Below are 23253 nucleotides of genomic sequence, written 5' to 3' on the forward strand. Positions count from 1 at the left end.
TTTAACCAAAGATTAAACTGTTTATATTCATTTGCAGATCGTGGCCGATGTGTCCGTCGTGCTTTTCCTGGCATAATTCCCTCCTGTTGAAATGCAGTTATTTTGCGCTTTCTGTCGCTTCATCCCCTCATCCAGCAATAAGCGATCACTGGCACACGCCGTGCCCCGGCCCGCGTCTCTCCTTACTAGGCCATGTGGCAGCTCGGCAATAGGAAATGAAAACATATCCTTCCCCATGTGCTCACGTTCCCCCCTTTCTTTCCCACAGCGTTATGCACACACGTGATCGCGACCCCTCCTGTGTCATTGAACCACCCCCTCCCAAACAACATTCATCTGCTAAACTGGAGTCTGCAAACAGAACGGATGCATCCGAGCAGTGAGACGGGGGATCCCGGGCAGCCCGGGCGCCTTTAAAACCAGAGGAGGCGGCGACTCTCCGCCATGGCGGCGGCCGCTCCTGCTCTGCACCCGGGCACCGAGTCCGTTCGTAAGCGCATGGACTCCCGGCGCAGGCAGGCTGCTCTCTCCTTCCTCAGCAACATATCCTTAGACGGGCGACCGGCGCAGGGTGACAGCGGCGATCAAGGCAGCACAGACACGGGACTGGAGAGCAATGGCAGACAGGGCTTAAAGTCCGCCGAGCCGGGGGCGCAGTGCGCTGGGGCGATCGGGAGCGCAGAGGGGGACGCGTTCAGGGCGCCCAGGGGGAGGCTGCAGAGCTTCACCCAGGGAACCCTACCTGCCACCTTCCCACGGCAAACCTCCCAGAACTACTGCTGCTTCGAGAGCGGTCAGATCGGCAGCTCTGCCTTTGAGCTGCAGAGATCCAGGTAACTTTTCACGATGTGCCGCTTAAATGACCCAAACAGTAGTGCATGCCTTTCCCTGTTTAAATTGCAAACTTTGTTTCTAATGCACATTCATATTAAACGCGCCTGGTATTGCGCAGATAAAACTCCATGCTTGTTTTGCACACGTGTGCCCTGCAGTTGTTGACTATCAATATACATTTTGACCCTTGATATTGCCAATCTCGTAGTTCACCTGCGCTGGCGTGCGATATCTCCACCCCTAACAAAGTAATACCACGCATTGTTATCGTGGTTTTCAAAAGCCACGATTTTATAACACAGGCACGGCACGCGGATAGCGCCTTTTCCCCTCCGCCGAGTAAAGTTGGGCAGTAGTGTGTTTTCACGTCTTAGACCGAGTCCGCCAATGGCTTGTAAATTTCCCTAGTCTGCATTCGTTAAAGTATTGTGGACCAGGGCATTATGTCCTCTGATCGCACACCCCATCTGCCATTTCACATTTTAAAGTAGTTAAAGTTACATTAATGTCCAAAATAGCTAAAATAGCTGCCGTTATCCTGAAACAGATGGCTATAGGCATTGTTTTGATGCCACGTGCTTATTTAAGTGTGGTTCCCGAGGAAAATAGAGATTTTTTTTTTATTAATGTTATCATAATCGTCCCTTAAACTATGAACATAGCGAACATAGACATGTATTTATGTGTACGGATTTTTCTCCCCAGTCTTAAGTGTGTATGGGGGTGTTATACAGAAAACTGCTTTGTATGTCTGTTCTGGTGTGTATTTTAAACGGATTTATCAACTGTTTCCGTGTGATATTTCATAATTGCTGAAGTATGAATTAACACCTTCTCTGTTGTTCGGAATTTAGGTCACAGGTGACTGTGAACCTTACTATGCTACATTAGCAGAAACGGTGTGACTGTCCTGATCAATACCCTCTCTGTCAATCTGCTGATTCACGTTCTTACAGCCTCAATAGTGTTTGTGTGCTGTGACCTTTCTACTTTGCATTCAGGTCTCACTATCTCCTTTGTAAGGATTGACCTATCTTCAGATAATAACCTCAAGCTGAAATCTTACTTCCTCCCTGAGTTTTCACCATTACAGAAAGCAGATTTGTTTTTGCTTATCCTCCGTAACTGTCAGTGTCGCGAGCCAGGGATATGGCTGTTCTGCCTAGTTCCTGACTACAGTGGTCTTACTTCACGTATCTGGTAATCGAGTGCAGTGTAGCCTCGAACGCTTCGGAATGTGTCCCTTGATTGCTTGTGAGATGCTGGCTGAGACGCATGTAACTGTGCAGTGTCAGGATGCACGAGCCTGGCGTGTGGAAACCACCGACTCCCTGAAATAGTGCGCGATTGCAACATGTCGCCCCCTACTGTGATATTTGGCCACTCTGAGATATACACTGTATTGCCAAAAGTATTGGGACACCTGCCTTTACACACACATGAACTTTAATGACATCCCATTCGTAATACATAGGCTTTAATGTGGAGTTGGGCCATCTATTGCAGCTATAACCGCTTCAGTTCTTCTGGGAAGGCTGTCCACAAGGTGTAGGAGTGTGTTTATGGGAATTTTTGACCATTCTTCCAGGAGAGCATTTGTGAGGTCAGGCACTGATGTTGGACGAGAAGGCCTGGCTCTCAGTCTCCGCTCTAATTCATCCCAAAGGTGTTCTGTCGGGTTGAGGTCAGGGCTCTGTGCAGGCCAGTGAAGTTCCTCCACACTAGACTCACTCATCAGCTTTGTGCACTGGTGCGCAGTCATGTTGGATCAGAAAGGGGCCATCACCAAACTGTTCCCACAAAGTTGGAAGCATGAAATTGTTCAAAATGGCTTCAAATGCTGCTGCATTAAGAGTTCCTTTCACTGGAACTAAGGGGCCAAGGCCAACCCCTGAAAAACAGCCCCACACCATAATCCCCCCTCCACCAATCTTTATACTTGGCACAATGCAGTCAGGCAAGTACCGTTCTCCTGGCAACCGCCAAACCCAGACTCATTTATCGGGTTGCCAGGCAGAGAAGTGTGATTCGTCGCTCCAGAGAACACATCTCCACTGCTCTAGAGTCCACTTTGTTATAATACCACTTACAGTTGACTGTGGAATATTTGATACACCTGTGGCTATGGAAGTGATTGGAACACCTGAATTCAATGATTTGGAGGAGTGTCCCAATACTTTTGACAATACAGTGTAGCTCTGATATCATTGTGGGTGGCATGGTGTGCTATGGCTTTCCAGCTTTGTGATTGTCTTATAACAATAAGAACAATAATAATAACAACAATGAATTTCCATTATTATTATTTAACATAATCATAACACATCTTATTTGTATAGTCAGATAAATCGTAAGTTAGGAATAGTTGTTACATTAATCAGTTTTTTTGTGTCAAGATGCAGAATTAGTGCTGGATGTCTCTGCACGTACCAAATATAGAGGTGTCTCTTCCATCGGCCAGGTCCATCAGAGGAGCTGCCCATTGCCTGTAGGGGAGTCTTGGGCAAAGTGTCTTTCAGAACAGTGTCAGGGTTGACATGAATCCTGCCAACAACAGTTTAAAAAAGAGAGAAAAAAAAGTTTTATTCTTTAAGTCAAGCCTATAATTATTATTATTATTTTTTTTCCAAATTTGCAAGCAGATCAGGTTTTCGCGAGTTCTGTGACCTGTTTAGTTTGGATGAACTGCTAGCCACCTTCTCCATACAAACATGAGAAATCAAATTCTTTGACTTCTTAGGAAGCGTCAGCTACTAAGTCATAATTAAATAGTAGCAAGAGTGGTTAAATCGTTAAGTCATGAAAAAAGAATGACCTTTTCTCTGGATAACAGAATAGAGCTTTCCAAATGTCTTGGATCAATTTTAGGAAGTTCTGTGATCCTACGTGCTTTTGGTCTTGTTACAAGCAGCGTTTTTCTGTTCAGGGAAAGTGGAGCTGAAACAGTCTCCATGTGTTTTCTGTGCCTCCTCCGGGGGGGTTGTGAGCTGAGAATGGGACATGCATTTATTTTATTGGACAGGACAGTGCGAAGTAATAATTGTGGTTAGACAAAGTCCTGTTTTGAGAACGATGGTGAAGCAGGCCAACTTGGGATGCAGTGAGGTCATTGGTGAGCTGCTACTGCGACACGTCTGGATGCTGTTGGGTCCTGACAGCTTTATGCCTGCTCTTTCTCTCCAATAAAATCCAGGACAGTTTTTAGAAATGCATCACCTTCCGGCGCACGCACATGATGTTTTCAGTATCACAGTCTACCCCACGCCCAGCTCTTTTTCAGAATGCTGATCAGAATCCCGGATTCCCGCAGCATTATTCTTAGAGTCCCTTTCAAATCTGTTTACTCAAATTAAGCCCCTCCCTCGGCCCTTGCTTAGTGAGAACATGGCGCCTTTGTGAGATAATTGATGTTAAAAATAAAATGAGAACAAAGACCACCAGCATGATGTTTGAAGTGTAAACAGTGAGGCCCAATGAAATATTAAGTGAGCAGATTATTTTTCTGTTTATCATTTATTCAAATGAAAATGTTGATTTGTTTCTCTTATGATGTCATTGAATCTGATTGGTCCTCTTGCCCCATCCATGACTATACTCTGTCTGGGGAGTTCTCATGTTCTCTCCGTGTCCGGGATTTGTCCCCTGTGTGTGTGCGTGTATGCGTGTGAGAGTATGCCCTGCAACCGACATCCTGTCCTGGGTATGGGTGTCCGCTGGGAGAGTCTCTCTGCTCATTCTGGCCCTCATTTGCCAAGAGCTTATGAAAAATTGATGGATGGGTGGATGCATTTGTTCGTTAATCGCTGGTCCTTTCTAACTGATATCTTCAATGCTCTGCAAATGGATGCAACAACTGTGCCCAACTCTCTCTCCCTGTCTATCTCTTTCTTTCTCATATATATGTGTGTGTGTGTGTATATATATATATACCCACCCAGTAGTAGGATAAGCGGTGTGTAAAATGTAAAAAATATATAGTGTATATGGACATATATATAATATAGTATTTTGGGAGATATTTAGCGTCAGATATGTGTGGACAGCTATGTCTAAGACTTGATCCTTGTTGCTAGGAGCCTGAAAATTCAGTTTGCCAGGCTGCTTAATATTCTCATCCTGTCTTCCTTAAGCAAAATGTTAAATAAAAAGCAAATATTTTTATGATTACTATTATTATTATTAGTGCTGTAAGACTCGAGATACCGATTAACAGGCGGCAGAGGTCTCCTTCAGGACTGGGTTATGGTGTTTTACTGCAGTATGAAGTAGGGACTAAACAGCATTTTACCAATTTGAATGATTCCGGAAACGTTGGTACTTGGCACGGTGACACTTGTCCAAAGGTAGGTTAAGAACATTTTTGTGTTTTTTCCAGCAACGGGAGGGGAAAATGAGTATTTTAGAACAGTAATATGATTCTTCCTGCTGGTTAAAGTGTAGCTGCTGGCTGTATTAATGTTAGTCTTCATATTAAAGTCTTCTGTGAGACTGACTTTAACCTTTGACATATCAATGTACATTAATTCAATTGCAGTTTCTGATTCAGGTGACTGATCAGGACACCAGAAGGAGTGGGTTTAGTCTGTAAATTAAGAGATAGTGATATGTAGACAGCATTTTTATCCCCTTTTATTTCCCAAAGCACCGATTTTCTTTAGATGTTCCACTTAGTATTGCCACCGTCTGATGAGGTCACTGGTCACATCTGGGCTGCATTACATAATTCCTTATTGATGAGGTTATTATCTAAGTCTGGGCTGGGATACCAAGTCTCCCTGGCCCGTAAGTAATTCCTGTCACTGAGCAGTTCTTTGTTCATGGGCCCAGCTAGCGCATGCCTGCTGATGCCTCATAACTCACCTCTATACTCTTCCAGGTGCGTTTCAGGGGAGATTTTTCCACCTGCAGTAGAAGAGAGACTGCAAATTTAGATGGCATTAATGAATGGCAGGGTTTTGACTTTGTCGCTTGCATAATTGACATTTAATCTGACCAAGCATAGAATTTTGGGTGGATTTGTTGTGCTTTACTAGTCTTCGAGGGAGAATTAACTTCTCTGCTGGCCCTAGACTGACATCAACACAGACACTCGGGTGTCAGTGGGGGGTGGAGGTGGGTCTTAGGGGAATATTTTTCCCGGTCCCGGACAGGATTGGCCCCATAGTCTACCGATCCACCAAGAGGGATTACCACCACCCCCCACTCCATCCCTATCGTCATAATATACCGAGGGGCCCCAAAGTGACATTTCTTCAGAGGGCCCTGAATTCCTTGCTTTGGCCCTGGTCCTAGGCTACAGCTTTTGCATATTTTCACCCCTGCTAGTCTTAATGCCTCTGAAGCATTTTAAGTCTGTGTGTTTTATTTAACAATTAGGTGATGAGCGGTGATGGATTGCTGCCATGTGAGATCCGTTCAATTGTGCAGTGAATGGAGGAAAAAACACACCAGTCCTGCAGTCTAACTGGTTCTGCTTCAGATTTTTTTTGTCTGTTTCCAGAAGTGGCTGGATTGGAACGGCGTGTCCTGTTGGCAAGGCCCTGCTGGATCGCTCCACATGACTGCCTGCTCTGTTCTTCTGTGCTGACGCTGATCTGAGTCCAGTTCTTTTCAGGACATCATCTATAACCACTCCTGAAGTTGTTTTTCTTAATCCCCAGCTTCATAGTTTCTGCATTACTATGCACGATTAGATTATCTTTCTTGGTTTGCACAAATAACTGATAAATGTTGTCTGGAATGATTGAACTATGTTTATTAATGAATTCTTATAAGTACTGCTCAAGTTAAGCTGGAATTCTCGTCATCATTTGACTGTTGAATGAAATGAAATGAATTTAATCTTCTTTAGTCATTTGTACAGCCACAGTTACATATTTCAGTCAGTCATGTTTATTAGCCCCGACAGAAGTCTTATGTAGGGTTCAGAATGTTGCTTTGAATTCCGTATATACAGAGAGGGAAAGAAATATATCGACAATTTAAAATATAGTCACGGGTCTTTCGTTTGTGTCTGGATTTCTGAGCCCTGTAAAAACGCGTTTTTGAGGAAAAATCAAAGGTGCTGTGGAGAAGTGCGCGCGTGTTACGGTATAACAGCGGTGCATTGGAGAAGCGCGCACGTGTTACGGTATAACAAGCGGTGCACTGGAGAGGCGCGCACGTGTTACGGTATAACAAGCGGTGCACTGGAGAGGCGCGCGCGTGTTACGGTATTACAGCGGTGCATTGGAGACGCGCGCACGTGTTACGGTATAACAAGCGGTGCAGTGGAGAGGCGCGCACGTGTTACGGTATAACAGCGGTGCATTGGAGAAGCGCGCACGTGTTACGGTATAACAGCGGTGCAGTGGAGAAGCGCGCGCGTGTTACGGTATAACAGCGGTGCATTGGAGAAGAGCGGTGCATTGGAGAAGCGCGCACGTGTTACGGTATAACAGCGGTGCATTGGAGAAGCGCGCGCGTGTTACGGTATAACAGCGGTGCATTGGAGAAGCGCGCGCGTGTTGCGGTATAACAGCGGTGCAGTGGAGAAGCGCGCACGTGTTACGGTATAACAAGCGGTGCAGTGGAGAGGCGCGCACGTGTTACGGTATAACAGCGGTGCATTAGAGAAGCGCGCACGTGTTACGGTATAACAGCGGTGCAGTGGAGAAGCGCGCGCGTGTTACGGTATAACAGCGGTGCATTGGAGAAGAGCAGTGCATTGGAGAAGCGCGCACGTGTTACGGTATAACAGCGGTGCATTGGAGAAGCGCGCGCGTGTTGCGGTATAACAGCGGTGCAGTGGAGAAGCGCGCGCGTGTTGCGGTATAACAGCGGTGCAGTGGAGAAGCGCGCGTGTGTTGCGGTATAACAGCGGTGCAGTGGAGAAGCGCGCGGGTGTGTTACGGTATAACAGCGGTGCAGTGGAGAAGCGCGCGCGTGTTACGGTATAACAGCGGTGCAGTGGAGAAGCGCGCGCGTGTTACGGTATAACAGCGGTACCGTGTAGATGCTGGCACACGCCTAACCTCAGATGGCAGAAGCGCCGTCTGGGCTTGTTTTTAATACTCCCACCACAGCTGCTGCTCCTGAACCTGTCGCTGCATCTGTTGTGCTTCCTGCACAACAGCCAGATGAAGAAGCTCCTTGTGCCCCCACCGTAGCTCGGAATAGGCTTCGTTACCCGCGGTGGAATAGGAATTTGTAAGATTAGCCACCCACGCGGGAGTGACTGCATCCAAACCCGGGAGCTGGCAGTCGGGAGAGGCCCAGACTTTCCCAAACAAAGATAAAGTGTCCCGGACATAGCATAGCGGGCACGTCCCTTTCCGTCACATTCCGCCTCGTACCTCACGCACCAGCCCTGTAATATACTAGATGTGTTTCAATAGCGTTATTTTTAAGTGTTAACCCCGTTCATAATTTGATAATATTTATAATTTATTTATATTGCACATGAGACAGGGTGGGATGGTGACTTCTCATGGTGTTGGTGTGAAAACATTTGACCAGCTTCTCCTCCCAACGCGAATTCTGTCTCTTCTTTCTCACCTTAATGGTGCCAGATGAATGCCTCATTGTTCCTGGCTTCCTCGATGAGCAAAATCAACTTATCATCCCAGAACAATGGGGAATCCTCAGTCTTTTCAAGTATTAGAAAACACTTATTGAGTTATTGAAATTGTCAGGAAGTGAACTAATAAATTTCAAAAGAATTATCGAAACGGACTTTTCCATCCACCCGTCTTGCAGATGCTCCTCCTGACTCTCCTACACCCTTGCTGTCATTGACATGGAGCCTGCATGTAGACTATAGGGAATTCAGAGACACCATTTACTCTATCTACATGCAGGGCTGAATGGAGATTAAAAATCACCCCTGAATTTTGGGGTCCCCTACAGTAAACCGGAGGGTCCTACAGTAATTTTTCCTGATCCATATACCTGTCAGTACACCAGGGAAGTGCCTGGTATGCCAGCTGGCCAGTCCAGTGAGACGGGATTACCCAGAGAAACCCACACACCAGAGGGAGAACATGCAACTTCCACAAACACGCAGGGTGGTATTCAAACCCCCCTCAAACATGGTGGCAGGCAACAGTGCCCACTGTGTCACTCTAAGAGGAAGTTTGTCTATCTCTTTGCAGTGTTTTACCCTGGGGGTGACATTGGTGTCAGAAATGTGTCCAATTTAAAGAAAATTTTCTTTTCTAAGATTTGCACTTTTCTTTGTAGCGTAACAGCATCAAGTCCATCCATTTTCCAAGCCGCTTATCCTACTGGGTTGCGGGGGGTGTTTTTGCATGTTTTTGGACTGTGGGGGGAAGCCGGAGTACGCAGAGGAAACCCCATGATGACATGAGGAGAACATGCAAACTCCACACACATGTGACCCAGGCGGAGACTCGAACCCGGGTCCCAGAGGTGTGAGGCAACAGTGCTAACCACTGCACCACCATGCCGCCCCACAGCATTTGTCTTTATATACTCATTATTCTCTCAAACCTGATGCGTGTTTGCTTTATAAGATTAATCGCAAAGCTCTCTGTGTACAGCATTCGACATTTTGCCGTAGGGGAGCATTTCTAAACATAGCTGTGAAAACTTGTTCACAATAGTTTGACCCATTTAACTGAACTGGAATTAAAATAGGTGTGTTAGGTAAAGATTATTGTGAGTGTATAGTTTGAAAGTAGTCTACAAATAAAGTTAAGAGAAAGTTTAAAACAGGCTTATGCTAGTGTAATTAAAAATGCTAAATCATTCATTTCCACAAACTGCTCATCCAGTTCAGGGATGCATTGATCCAGGTTTGAAGTTGGGTTTAGTTGGTACGGGACACCGGGCCCTAAGCTTTTATTTTAAAAGTGAGGACCAATGCATGAGCTGGAGGTGCTGGATAGCAGCTCTGTTTCCTGGCAGCTCCAGGGCTGACTGTACAGATCCAGATCTCCACCCCGTTCTGCGTTCGCTTCTCCTGATCCCATCAGTTTCCTCCGGGTACTCTGGATTTTCTCCTGCAGTGTAAATACATACATTTAAGCTAATGGGGGTGTGTATTAGTCGTATATATCGCACACACACACACGATACATATTATTTATATTCTGTGACACACGCTCTATTTATTGATGTTTCTTGCACTATGACCGACAAGGTCAAAAGTTCATCTGTGTGCAACCCATGCGTCATATAGCTGAAGATGATAATATAGAGATTATGACTTATATCGCACATAGTATATACCTGTGTGCGTGTGTATGTGTGTGTTTCCCGTATTGGATTGGCATCCCATCCAGTGCCCCAGCCTTGTGCCCTGTGCTATGTGGGATAAGTCCCAGGTCCCTTTGCAACTCTGACCAGCTTAAACAGTTGGAAGACGGATGCATGAAAAGAACAGCTCATTTACAAATGGGAACGTTGACGTTAGAAATCCTGTAAGACTATTAAAATGGGTATTCAGTATTCTATGCACTTACCCTTTGTTATGATTTGTGTGTAATATGAGGTGCCCATTTGATAACCGGGAAAACATAAAGGGTGTTGTGTCAGTTTTAAGTTTGTACATTGCTAATGCATGTTTCTGCGTCTGTTAGCCAGTCTTTAAATAAAGCGCAGTCTCGTCAGGGTGTCCCCAAGCTAGCAACCTGTGTAATCCACAGTTTTCTAGGCCAGAAAGCTGATTATCTTTGACTAGACTCCTCTTCCCCTTATTTGAAATAATATATATATATTTTAAATCGTGTTTTGTCATTAGACCTTTTTTTTTAATCTGTCTTTGTTTGTGTCTTTATGTCTTTCAAACTTGGAACATTTTTTTTCCCTGCGAGATCTGGCAATGAATAAGCACTCAATTTCCCTTTTGAAACACCCCCTTTACACTCACTTGGTGGTTATACTACCTAACAATACTACTTCCTGTAGTCATTGTCCTTCTCTCAGTGCGCTGGAGGAATTCTGATCTGAGTTTTCTGTTCTGTTTCTGGAATAAAACCGAAGGCCTGCCAGATCTCTCTTACAAGCTGGTGTGAACTTTAACTGGCCCAGATTAAAAACAAAAAAATAATAATAAATGGATAAATAGATTCTTCTTCAGCCATTCTGACATGTACTTGCCCAATGTGTATTTGGTATGTTGTCTTCTGGGGGCAGCAGTTGTTCAGCCTCAGCATGGAGTTGGATGACATGATGTTCTCCTCTAGAACTTTCTGCTGCAAAGCAGAATATGGGGGCCCACCTATAGCCACGCACCGTGAGGTGGTCCTGTATCTCTGGCATTGCCGTTCTCACTCTACCACTCTTTTCAAAAGGCGGAGGCTCATCTCACAGCGTTCGTCCCTGGAGACGTTGGAGGACATTGAGGAGAATGCTCCATTGCGCAGGTACTGCAACTGTTACTGACTTAGGTAGAGCATCAAACTTGCAAGCGTCTTAATAACTGGGTATTTGGTGACTTGGCTGCTGTAAGGAGACGACCATGCAGGGCCGTGCTTGTGTGACGTGGATTAACTTAAAGAAATAAAACAAAGCATGAATTACTGCCCCACAAAGGCAAAACGCTGTAACTACACTGACACTGAAACCAAGAAACCAAGGCTTCAAAGTTTGACTGTGTGTATCATAGGTAATATGTAACAAAATCTAAGCGACATTCATTTGCACAGTAAAAATAAATATGGAAAATAAAAATTCAAAAATAAGAAACGATCATAATGAACTAAGTCTTGTCCTAATCCTGAGTTTACTACCCAAGTATGGTTGCATATATGCGGTGATAAACACCCCTGTAGCAACACACATACATATATATATATTTTTATTTAGTCTGAATTTCCTGGCAAAAAACATCTTGGCTGCCACTGGGAGATTAACTTGCAAAGGTGGTTTCTGCTTTGCTCTGGTCATACACACACTTGGATGATGTCGCCTCATATGAGGTAGCGTGTAAGATGCATTTCCAGCAAGATATATGAGGTTGTCATAACAGAGCCAACAGATAGTCTTGATCTTGTAAAGTACTTTCTTGTAAAGTCTTCAGTACTGATGTGATATTTTTGGGAAACCGAAATGTTCCCAAACCCTGATTATGACTGACGTGAACCACCATTAGCCGTAACCAACTCGCAGCCATAATTAGCATGATGTTTTCCGCGTTGAACATCTACTTGTGAATTTAGTTATGTATTCATTTCATTGTGCATTCAGAACCAAGAATGATGAAACTGAACACTACAGGATGAACACGTGTACAGTTGCAGCCCTTGTCTTCTCTAAATGTAGACCTGAACTGCTCTTCACCAAATGCTATTAAATTATTACAATGGATATGAAATCTGCAAAGAAATATCGATATAACAACAATTTGGGAGGTCTCTGCTTAATTCCCACCTCTATGAAGAATGGTGTACTCATTGAAAGCCAAATACAGTCTAATTCAGATATTTTTGGAATTTGTCACAAGATAAAACAGAGTTTCAGAGACCTGGGGATGTTCCATGAAGCAGGATTTCTGAGTTAGCTGTGTTAACTGAAGCTAGAAGACATGATTGTCCAATAAAGTTTAGGTAAAGAGCATTCCATTGGACAGCCATGACTTCTGTCTTAAGTTAATCCGTCTAACTGGGAAACCCTGCTTTGTGGAACGCTCCCCTGATTTCGGCCTGATTTTGGCCATGCCTCATTTTTGATAAAATGTGCAGATATGCTGTTTTGCCTTTGCATGCCAGAACGTAGTAAGAGATTAATGAACTGGGTTAGCATCCCAAATGCTGAGCAAGAACTGCTTGAACCTTTAGGGAATACATATAATCTAAAATTCTTAAGGAATCTTAAATATATTAAAAGTATATGCTTCTGGGTCAGTTGTTTCCAAATTTTTTTTAATAAAAAGTAAAATCACTGCAGTAGAAATTGTCACGGATAATAAAGTAATGCTGTGGAACATTGCTGAAGTCTTTGTTCATTTAATGTCCCATTTCGTAAAGTTCCCCATTTGCTCATATATTTTCTGGGCTTATTATACATCAGATGTTTGGATTGCATGCCAATTCCAAACATAGCGAGATGTTTGTGGTCCTGCATCGTGGTGAACTTCACTTTCAGAAGTAGGTTCCCTTGCGTGTCAGGGGGCGGAGAGAGAGGGCTGTTCGTGAAAAGATGCTTCCTGTATGTGTGTCTCTCGTTTGTGCTCAGATGCAGAACTATGTCAGGTTCTCCCAGGCCAAAGAGCTCCAAGAAAATTCACTTCATCAAAAACATGAAGCAGCATGATACGCGCAATGGCAGGTACAGGAAATGACATCGTCATGCACCATCACTCTCTCTCAAGATCTGTCTGTATCATGGCCTCTTGAATTATTTCGAGAACAAAATATTCTTCCTATTAGATGAGGAAAATAAGCATAGTTTTTATTTTTTAAAATATAGTTTCACTTACAATAAACTAGAGAATTGTACACACGTGATTATGCATGATTGTTTTGAAAGTTAATAAACGCTCATCTGCTCAAAATGCATTTTGATAAGGAATGGTGTTTTGTTTTCTTGTTTTTTCTTGCATCCTGCATACTTGCATGTAAATGTGTAGAGGATTTACTGTATTTGTACATAAAAAAACCCTGAAACTCCTTAGCCACAAACGAAAAACCAATACAGTTTCATGCTGAAAACTGTAATATTAAATGGGAAACACAGCCCAGCCTTTGGCTTAATAACAGGACAGTCTTTTTCACTCTAGTCATTAGGACACCTGGGGCCTGTATCACAAAGTAGGATTTCTTGCTTAGCTGGATAACTTGTTGGCTTTAAGCTAGCCTTGGCTAAATATAAGTGAATGAAGATACAGTCCATTTAAATTGCGGTACCTTAATTCCGACAAGTTTTCTGGCTAAGCAGGGAATCCAGCCTCATGATACAGGCGCTAGGTGTCCTGCAGTGTGTGAGAGTATGGCCCGCAGGGGGGGGCATGAGCTCTTGGGGAGCAAGTAATGTCTGTTTCTCCATTTGGCAGCCCTGTCAAATAAATCACATAAATCGAGACGTCAGGAACATAAATTGGGATTAAGATGGTACAAAAGTGCAACAGCCGACATCAATTCTGTTTGAACTGTAGGAAACTCTGTCAGCCGCTGTTCAAACACTTTTTGCGAATGCACATCAATTTATCGGATGTTAAAGATGCACATACTTGTTCAAGTCAAACCCAAAAAACTTAAACAAGTATTAAAATTAGAAGGCGATGAATCAGTTAATTTTTTTTTTTGCCATATATTCATACCATGCTCTTCCTTTTTTGTCCAGAATTCACTCTCCAAGTGAATCCATTAAACGTATTTGAGAGTTAATTTTATTCAAACAAGATTGCTCGTTTCTGTCCATTATAAGTACAGTCTATCACAGGACATTCGCTCACTGACAGTCTTTATTATACATTTCATATTGTTTGAGCAATGTTTCTTCCTGTTATGAATTAGAGAACACGCATAAGCCATCCACTCTGTTAGCTTCATTTTGTATCATATTCAATGAGAGGAGCCAGAATGTCTTGCTTTATGGTAATAATTGATAATAACAGTTTATGGATTTCTGGAAACAATGTAACCTTATAAGGAAAGTGTATAACAGAAGAGAATATGAAACACAAAACCACTTCTTTCCCTGCTGTTCTCTAACTTGGTTAACTTTACTCGGTAGACCTTTCTCTTGTCGTTTTGGTTTTGGCTTTGACTTGCTGAAGGCTGCCGATTTGATCGTGTCATTCCTTGTTTATAGGATAGTCCTCATCAGTGGCACAAAATCCCTGTGTAGCGTCTTCTCAATTCTGCCGTACCAAGACGGCCTCCAAGCAGGGTATGTATTCTTTAGCAGCCTAACAATTTTCCTTTATATATAATATATATAAACTTGTCTTTTCGTGTTATGGCAACGTGATACTTTTCTATACAGAAGTGGATTTTGGAAACGCGACGCTGTTTGAAAGTCTGAAGTCATTGCCAAAGACAAGAAATGTAATAAAACCTTTTTGTCTGAACTGTGATATTTGATGAGGCCACAGTGATTATGTTTGGACCGTCTTTTTTGATGTGGCTGCGGTGTAAGATGCTAATGTGTCTTTCTGTCTTCCGTTCAGACTTGCATGACTTTTAGTGATGTTATTTTCAGGGAAGTGCTCCCCATGTTCACATCACAAAATAATAGGGGCCCTCCAGGGGCTACATTCTTTGTTTTTTTTTCTTCTAATAGAACAATAGCCTTGGTATGTGTTCAAAACATTACAGCCGGCCAAAGACGTACTAGCAGATGCATCGCTAATTGTTTCCTTTCTCTGCTCTGTGCGGGGGGGGAGAAAAGAGATTTATTCCAGCTACATATTATTACGCAGCAGCAATTTACAATATAATTCAAGGTGCATTCCATTATGGTTGACAGGTGTAGAAATATTCATTTGTAAGTCTGGCCTTACTTGTAATACAATGTACATTGGGCATTTTTTTCAAAATGTTTTGTCTCATTTTTGACATTTTTGATACATTACTTCTCAAGAGAGAAAACTGAAAAACTCGGCTTATCTTTTCAGTCCTATTCCATTTCTTAGCATCAAAATGTTAAACTGAAATTTAATTTTGATTTTGTTGTCTAACAGAAATTGAACATAACACTCGGCATCTAGGAGTGCTCGTGTGCCACTGAGTCATGGGGTTGAATCCCACCTGATACAGTATTTAATCAGATTCATTCCTTACTGAGGGGGAAAGTGTAAATTAACAAGCTAAACTGAAAGGACGTATTCAGGTAATGGTATAACCGAACAGAATGAAACATAGCTGAGATTTCTTCGCTTGTAATGTGATTATCTTTTTTTGGTTAATAGAGACTCATAAGCCTTTTTAAAGACTGGTAATAGCTGGTGTGTCGTAGGGAGTTATTCTCACATTACAGCAATTAAATAGTGTGGCTGTGCAGGTAGGGGAACAGAATGTTCTTTGGGAAATACAGTCTAGTGCTCTGGGCTGCTGCCTTAAACAAGGTCTCATACTGTTTCTTAGCAGAGTAAATGACTGGGTGTGAACCTTGGGATTCACTCGCCATTATCAGTCATTAACTGAATAATTCAGTTAGCTCTCTCTTTTTTCTGGAATATCGGTTATACTGCTTCTTCACCACCTTTACTGCCCAACTCCCAAGTTTATTGACTGTTTGTCAATCTCATTTCCCTGCACAATTTTTCCTCTTAAAAGCTTGGGGTTTAAAAGATTATTCAAGGAAACTTGAGAATAAAAAGTGAGCCGGTGAAATAGTGATAAAATAATATGTCCTGTATAATTACAACGGATGGCCAATCTCAGCCTGGAATATGCTTATAAACTGACATTATACATTCCAATGACAATTCATGAAACTCGTGAACAAAAGTCTGAATAACTGGGTCACCTAATTCCCAAAGGTCCAGACAGATCGATCTAAAAATACAGCCATAGTGTTAAATTGGGGGGGGGGGGGGGGGAAGGTCTGGTCTGATCTGGTCTGGTCTATTTCTACATGGTCTGTTTTTTTAGACAGATGATATACGAGCTTTATTGCCAACCTGAATGTGCGTGTACCGCTGACCCGCGGTAATGTCAGCCAGACGCGGAGGAGGCTGAGGTCTGCTGAGGTGGTCTGGGTCCCTCCGAGGAGCTTGCTAACGTGAAGTTGTGCCGTAGTAGGGAGCTGAAGCTGGAAGGCGGCCGTCAGCGGCATCACTCTGGGGGAGTCAGCGCTAAGGACATGGTGGTTGGGCTGGAGGGTGTGGAGCTGGGTGCGGATGGCAAGGTGAGGCTGATCGGGGTGACTGATTCAAGGGCTGTTTCGTAATACCAAGAACACAAATATCGTACTTGTGGTCTTGACAAGACTGGTCTTGCTAACTTGCCTCCCAAGAACAAACTTGAGGAGCAATGAATCAGGGGATTGATCTCCTTTGGCGAGGATGCGTCCGATGCATCCTTGATATTTGGGGCAGGGCAGGAACACCAGCTGAGGATTTTTATCATTCTATGTGCTTCTGTACATTCTGATCTTCAGCAATGTAAGATGATGTAGAACCGGTACATAACACAAGTACAGCCAAGTACTCGTATTGTGAAAAACACAAGCTCTCTGCTGCAGGGTTTCCGTACCTCAGAGGGGTTTGTAATCTGGTCCATTTAATACATAGCTGTTTGTTACCGAATAACCATTTGTTTAATCAGGATTGTCTGTGAATGCATTCTCTAGATGATGAGGGTGGATTTCGACATCTTACTGGAGATGCTTTCCTCATCGCCAGGCTGCCGAATCCCCTCAGTCACTACTGGTGAACTGACATTAACTTGACATTCATCACACACACGTTCTGCCCCCCCCCCTCCAGACAGTCTCCTACACCCAGCTCCTGCACCCCACCAACTCACTGAGCTGCCGCAGGAACACCATCGATTCCACCTGCTCATTCTCCCAGTTCCGCAACGCTAGTCACCGAAGCCTGTGCCTGGCACGGGCCAACAGCATCCAGGGCAGCATCGATGCAGGTCCGCTCACCCTCCTGTCACTCGCTGGCACCATCAGACCCCATTTACAAATGGTCCATAAGCTAAAATATGGAGCTTGTTATCATCAGGGCCAGATACGGGCGGCTGTGGATGAAAAATCATAGTCTAACGAGAGGCGGTTTTGTGACACTACCCATGTAGATGTGTTCTTACGCCTCTTAATCACATAGGAGTGTACTGGAAACAAGGGCAACATTTCCAGAATTCCTTATTCATTCAGACTTTACCTTAGAATGTTATTACAGAGTGTCTCTGAAGGTGACATGTAGGTGTCGAATATGGTGGGTCAGTGTGGTGCTAGGTGGGCTAAGGAATGCATTTTCTTTATACTAGTTAGATTCTTCTTTTCCATCCATTCGTCTTCCAACCTCTCATCCTGGTCACAGGGGGGCTTGGAGCCTGTCCCAGGCAGCACAAGGCTGAGGGACACACACACACACATATAACCACACACACACACGCACACACATGCACAAGCACTATATTAATGTGCCTCCTAATGAATGTTGATGCGTGATAGAAGGCAATGGGCTGGTAACGGTGTGTTATATCTCCACGTCTTGCTGACTGATCTGTGTCCCTGTATCCTGCAGGTACAGATGTGGGCGACTTCCTTGATTACGACCCCAATCTCCTGGACGACCCCCAGTGGCCGTGTGGGAAGCACAAGCGAGTTCTCATTTTTCCCTCCTACATGGTGAGTATCACTCTGTCCAAGGGCAAGAACATTTGAAAATGTATTTGAAAAATTGAATTTGCTTGTGGTCAGTTAGTTCTTTACCATGGTTAATTCTGACGATGATCTTGCCTTTTATGCAAGTATGAGAACAGGCACATTGGGATGCTTTTTTTTCCTAAGTATCCCTCCTTCCTCTCCTCTTCTTTTGCTCCTTAACGCACACATACAGAGGTGGGAGGGACGTGTGGGGTCTGAGTACAGGGTCAGCTGTCTGTTGTGAGCATTCTTCACCAGGGGGGGTTTAAGGTTAAGGAAGATGTGGTTGCCCTGCCAAAGATGAGATTTAAACACACAACCTTCCAAAGACCATTGAGGCATAAGGCACTGGGTCACAGCCCACCTGAGAGACGCACGTCCTCAGTGTGCTGCCATGACTACTTACAGGGTTACAGGCTAGATTTAAATTTAACTCCCTTTAAATACATTAATGAGCTGGGTGATGATGCTAAATTAGATACGCACCACACTCTTTTTATAAATGTTTTTTTTTTTCTTTGCAATATTTTTCATGGTCATTCAATTTCTAGTGAGCATTTACCATCATCTTAGCTGCTCTTTAGCTAGACTACATATATTTTTAAGTATTACATTGATTATTTTTGTATTATAATTCAACTGTAATTTTACATTTTGTGCATGCTTAATAATGAACTATACTCCACAAAGTATATTGAGCAGTCCATTTTGGCATAACATGTACTTAAAATTGCCCGCTTACCCATTCCACTGTAGCTTCATAATAGTGCTTTATGCACTATGTTTTAACAAGTCCATATAGACCGAGGTTTAGAAACCTGAAGTCTCCTTGAATAGAATAATTTTAATCAAAGGGATTGTGGTCCTTGGTGTTTTATGGGATTTTATAGCCATCAATCACTACTGGTGAACCAACATTAGCTTGATATTTATGTATCTGCACTGTAGCACGAGCCCCTCAGGATGTGGTCTCTGTCATGAGGGGTTTTTGTGATTATTAGTTTTACCCATTTTCAGGAGACTAATAATATGTGTGGCATATTGCTCCCCTTGTAACCTTGACTTTGGTTCAGATACCAGTATCCTTGTCTGTGTGCAATTTTCTTTGGTCCTTGACTCCTCCACCAGAGTTTATGGCTTTTCATTTTTACCTACCCCTCTCCAGACGACGGTCATCGAGTACGTAAAGCCCTCGGACCTCAAGAAGGACATGAACGAGACTTTCAAAGAGAAGTTTCCACATATCCGATTGACACTAAGCAAGATCAGAAGGTACCGCTTCCACTTAGCGCTCACATCTCCGTCGCCAAGGTTGGGTTCCTACTGTCCCAGATATGAGACCTCTAAGTCTCTTACTGGCCCCGGTGTGATGCCCCTGTGAAGTTTTGAAGTTCCTGCACAGTTTTGCTAATGCCCATAGCTGGACTCCTCATCACTGTCAAAGCGATGAAGGTGACCTCCTGTGTCTGTGTGCTCTGCTGTGGCTACGGCAGTTTGAAGAGAGAGATCCGCAAGCTGGTGCAGGAGGACTGCGGGTACGAGGAGCCCACGGTGGCCATGGCCTTCGTCTACTTCGAGAAGCTGGCGCTGCGCGGCAAAGTGAACAAGCAGAACCGCAAGCTGTGCGCCAGCGCCTGCGTGCTGCTGGCCGCCAAGATCGGCAGCGACCTCAAGAAGCACGAGGTCAAGCAGCTCATCGACGTGAGTTTCTCAGGCTCCTGCTTCCGTGGTATTTTACATTTCGCTGACATGCCTTCTGTTTAATTCTTTTCCTGTCACTCCGTGTGGCATTTCTCTGTTTCTCGCCCATTTTCCCTTTGATCAATAAACTGCGGACGGTGTTTTTCAGAAATTGGAAGAGAAGTTCCGGCTGAATAGGCGGGAACTGATCGCCTTCGAGTTCCCCGTCTTGGTGGCCCTGGAGTTCAGCCTCCACCTGCCAGAGCATGAGGTCATGCCCCATTACAAACGCCTCCTACAGAACTCCTAGCATTGGCTTCACTTCAGGAGAGCCCAGATCGCCATCCTCTCCTGACCTGGAACTCCTTACACGGCTACATATTCTCCTAACATATCACTCATCGATTATGCAACTATACTTCCTGTTTCTGCTGGGATTTGAGCACTTCCAGTCACATGGTACCCCCCAAATCCCAGCATTCTTTCTTCTTTTCTTTCAGCAGATATTGTATTCAACACTTAATATGCAGTTTAAAACATCATTTGGATGGTAAACAAGCAAGAAGCTTGAATAGGATGCACTAAACTTTTTACTTACATATTTGTACTATGAAAGATTTCTTTCATCTTTTAATATACTTGTAGCTTTAGCAGTTTTGCTAAGAATGTATGTAGGTTGTTAAAGAGTGAGATGAGCAGCTTTTTATCCGTAGCAATAAGCCAGACAGCTTGGAGAATTATTCATGCTTTAACATTATTTGCGTGTTTGTTTTGGGTCCCAGTTTTGGACTGGTTGTCTAAGATGTTCAGGTGGTTCTCATTTTGGTTCAGGGATTTGCAATGAAGTCATACTTTTCTGCCTTTTTTGGAAAAAACAAATCAAGGTCCTATGTTACTGATGTTGATCAAACTCACTTGATAGAGATATCCAGTACGAGTACATGTACAGACCTGCAATGTGGCCAGTGATGTATTTTCTGTCTAAGAATTGTTAATTTATATCTTTTGACCATTTATTGTTTTTTGACTTTTATTAAACAATCTGCCACTCAAGACAACGATACCGGAGTCTTTCAGAATAGTGACGTTTCCACATTACAGGTTAATGACCTGCAATTTGGCTTAAAATAACATGAATCATTTATAAATGTAAGGTTTTTTTGCCGACGTTTTTTTTTTGTACTGGTGGTGACTGACCCCACACTGCTCAGTGTTTCACTTCCTGTGCTCTATGTTAGAGCATTTTATTGGCACGTTAATGGTGCTGATCTATAAGAAATTAAAGGCCAATGAGCGATCATGTAGATCACCCATGTGACTTTGTATTATCCAATAGCAAAGGACTAACCAGATTACATCTCCCTTGTTTTTCTTTTCTGTTTTTACACAGGAAGAAACTAATTCCTGTAGATAGTTTGCACTAGTCTGGTTTAAGTAATCTGCTCAGTACTTTATTATTATGGACTGTAGATGTGTTGTTTTCAAATGTTTCCATTTGTATAGGTCCTGTTCTCAGCTCTAGCTGTGCACTCAGCTTTTTTCAGGAATGTAGAATCTCACAGCTCCAGTGCTGCATCTACCAAAGCCACAGTTTCTCCTTGGCCTCACCTCGGTGACCTTTAAGCCTGCGCTACTTACAGTTAATGCATACATTTGCATAATTTTCCACTGTCAATCTGCAGCCCCACCCCCACCCCAGAATACAAGCACAAACTCATGTACTATCATAAATATATGGCCATGATTTGCATATATCCGCTAGCAGCGGGCTTGCCGTGAAATAATACACGTGCTGTAGTACACTTACGGAGAAACAAAATATAAAATTATGAGAAAGAATGCGTTATCCATTTAATTATGGAAATTTACTATGCTACACATTTTTTAAAAAAATCACTTTTTTCATTGTAGAAAACAAATTTGCATATTGTGTCCCTTTGTGGATCTGTGTAGTCTTTGTTTACAAGTGATAAGCCATTAAGGTAATCTTCCTGTTTTATATGCCAGGATTGCAGAAGGTTTTCTTTCCTGCTGTTTTGTTAGCTGATGTGGAGACTTGGCATTACAAGGCCTTAGAAAGGAGGTTGATTCGGTGAATAATATCAGCTTTTCTTCCTTTCTTGTATACATGTAATCAGTACAAGCGGTAGCACAAAAAGCTAAAGAAGCTAAAGAATGTGTAATTGAAGTATTTCTGATCTGATTTCTGAAGGAAATAATGGGAAACCTTGAATGTGCAGCACAAGAGAACAAAGATAAATATTGTTTTATGACTTTTACCGAATCTGGTAAATATTTACACATGTTGTGTACAGAAACGACTTGGCTTCTTCGAATAAACAAGATAATGAAATTGTTCTCAATGAGTCACATTTTCCTTTCGATGTCCTTGCTCTGCTTAGTTATGGTTTCGTTTCCCCTTTTAGACTGATGCTTTGTACCCTTTGGATGCTGGATTTTTTTTTAACCGCTTAGCTGGTATTTTGGGAACGGTGGGCACCACCCATGTCCACCGCGGATAAACTGCCCGTGATTGCACTCTCGGGAAATTAGGCAGAAAACAGATGCTGATTTCACACACTCTTGATGGCAGTAGAGGGATTCACATTAGATTTAAATTCACAAACTCTTATCCTGACCACCCACGTCGTTGTTTCCAGTAATCTGTGCCTTCAGGACCTTTATCGAGTACAATCGCTCTGCATTCAGCCTTTTTCCAATTTACTCTAATCTACTTCAGCTCAAACTGTGTGCAGGTTAACTATAACAAAACGGATTTTAAAATCAGGTCTTGGCTATTTTTAGGATCGCCCACTGTTATAAACACAGAACTTCTTACAAGAGAATCAGGCCAAGGACTTCCTCTTTTGGGAACTTCCTGTTGATTGTGGTATGTTGCCACTGAACCTTTTCAAGATGTCTGTCATTGAACTGCTATTATTACTTGATTTTGTAAAGCCAACAAAGAACCAACACCACCCGTCAGCTTTCTCAATCAGTACATGTGGAAGCCTCGTGGCCACTTCACGAAGTACCAAGTAGCAGCGTGAAATTTAAGAGGTGCTGGAAACAGGCTACAGCATCCCTATAGCACCATACACAGATATTTCAGCCAGACCATTGTGCTGTGGACTTTTGAAACTCAGTTCTTGATGCTACTCCAGTACACCAAACTCGCTGGAAGCAAACACCCAGACACATCTCCTGGAGGTATCCATTTGAATAAGGGTAGACTGGCCAAGGAGGGATGAGAATGGTCAGCATCAATGCTTAGAGACAACATTGAGTCGAATGATCCTAAACTGGAACTGGTGTATGTGCCAGGAAAACATTCCCCAGACCATCAAACCTGCACCACATGAGAAGATACAGGCCTCTTTGAATCAGTGGAATGGAACCTCATTTTACCAAATGCTAACTTTTCCATCAGCAACCTGCAACAAATCTGATGTTTCTCAGATCAGGAGATGT

At 43.2% G+C, this 23253-nt stretch overlaps 1 protein-coding gene across 4 annotated transcripts; it reads left to right on the forward strand.

Annotated features, from left to right (window-relative positions):
- Positions 1-279: 279 nt before the first annotated feature.
- On the forward strand, positions 280-22140 carry LOC125709005 (CDK5 and ABL1 enzyme substrate 1-like). 4 transcript variants are annotated; one of them, XM_048977024.1, is made up of 10 exons: positions 280-833; positions 11130-11201; positions 13012-13104; positions 14590-14667; positions 16521-16629; positions 17210-17366; positions 17981-18084; positions 19268-19374; positions 19596-19803; positions 19952-22140. In XM_048977024.1, exons 1-10 carry the CDS (start codon positions 445-447, stop codon positions 20090-20092), a joined length of 1458 nt encoding a protein of 485 aa, XP_048832981.1. In that variant the 5' UTR covers positions 280-444; the 3' UTR covers positions 20093-22140. The 4 variants fall into 4 exon arrangements, with proteins under 4 accessions (XP_048832981.1, XP_048833064.1, XP_048833143.1 ...); XM_048977107.1 differs by having other exon boundaries at positions 16524-16629; XM_048977186.1 differs by lacking the exon at positions 13012-13104.
- Positions 22141-23253: the final 1113 nt, after the last annotated feature.

Source organism: Brienomyrus brachyistius, chromosome 1 (genome assembly GCF_023856365.1).
Source record: "Brienomyrus brachyistius isolate T26 chromosome 1, BBRACH_0.4, whole genome shotgun sequence".
Taxonomy (NCBI): domain Eukaryota; kingdom Metazoa; phylum Chordata; class Actinopteri; order Osteoglossiformes; family Mormyridae; genus Brienomyrus; species Brienomyrus brachyistius.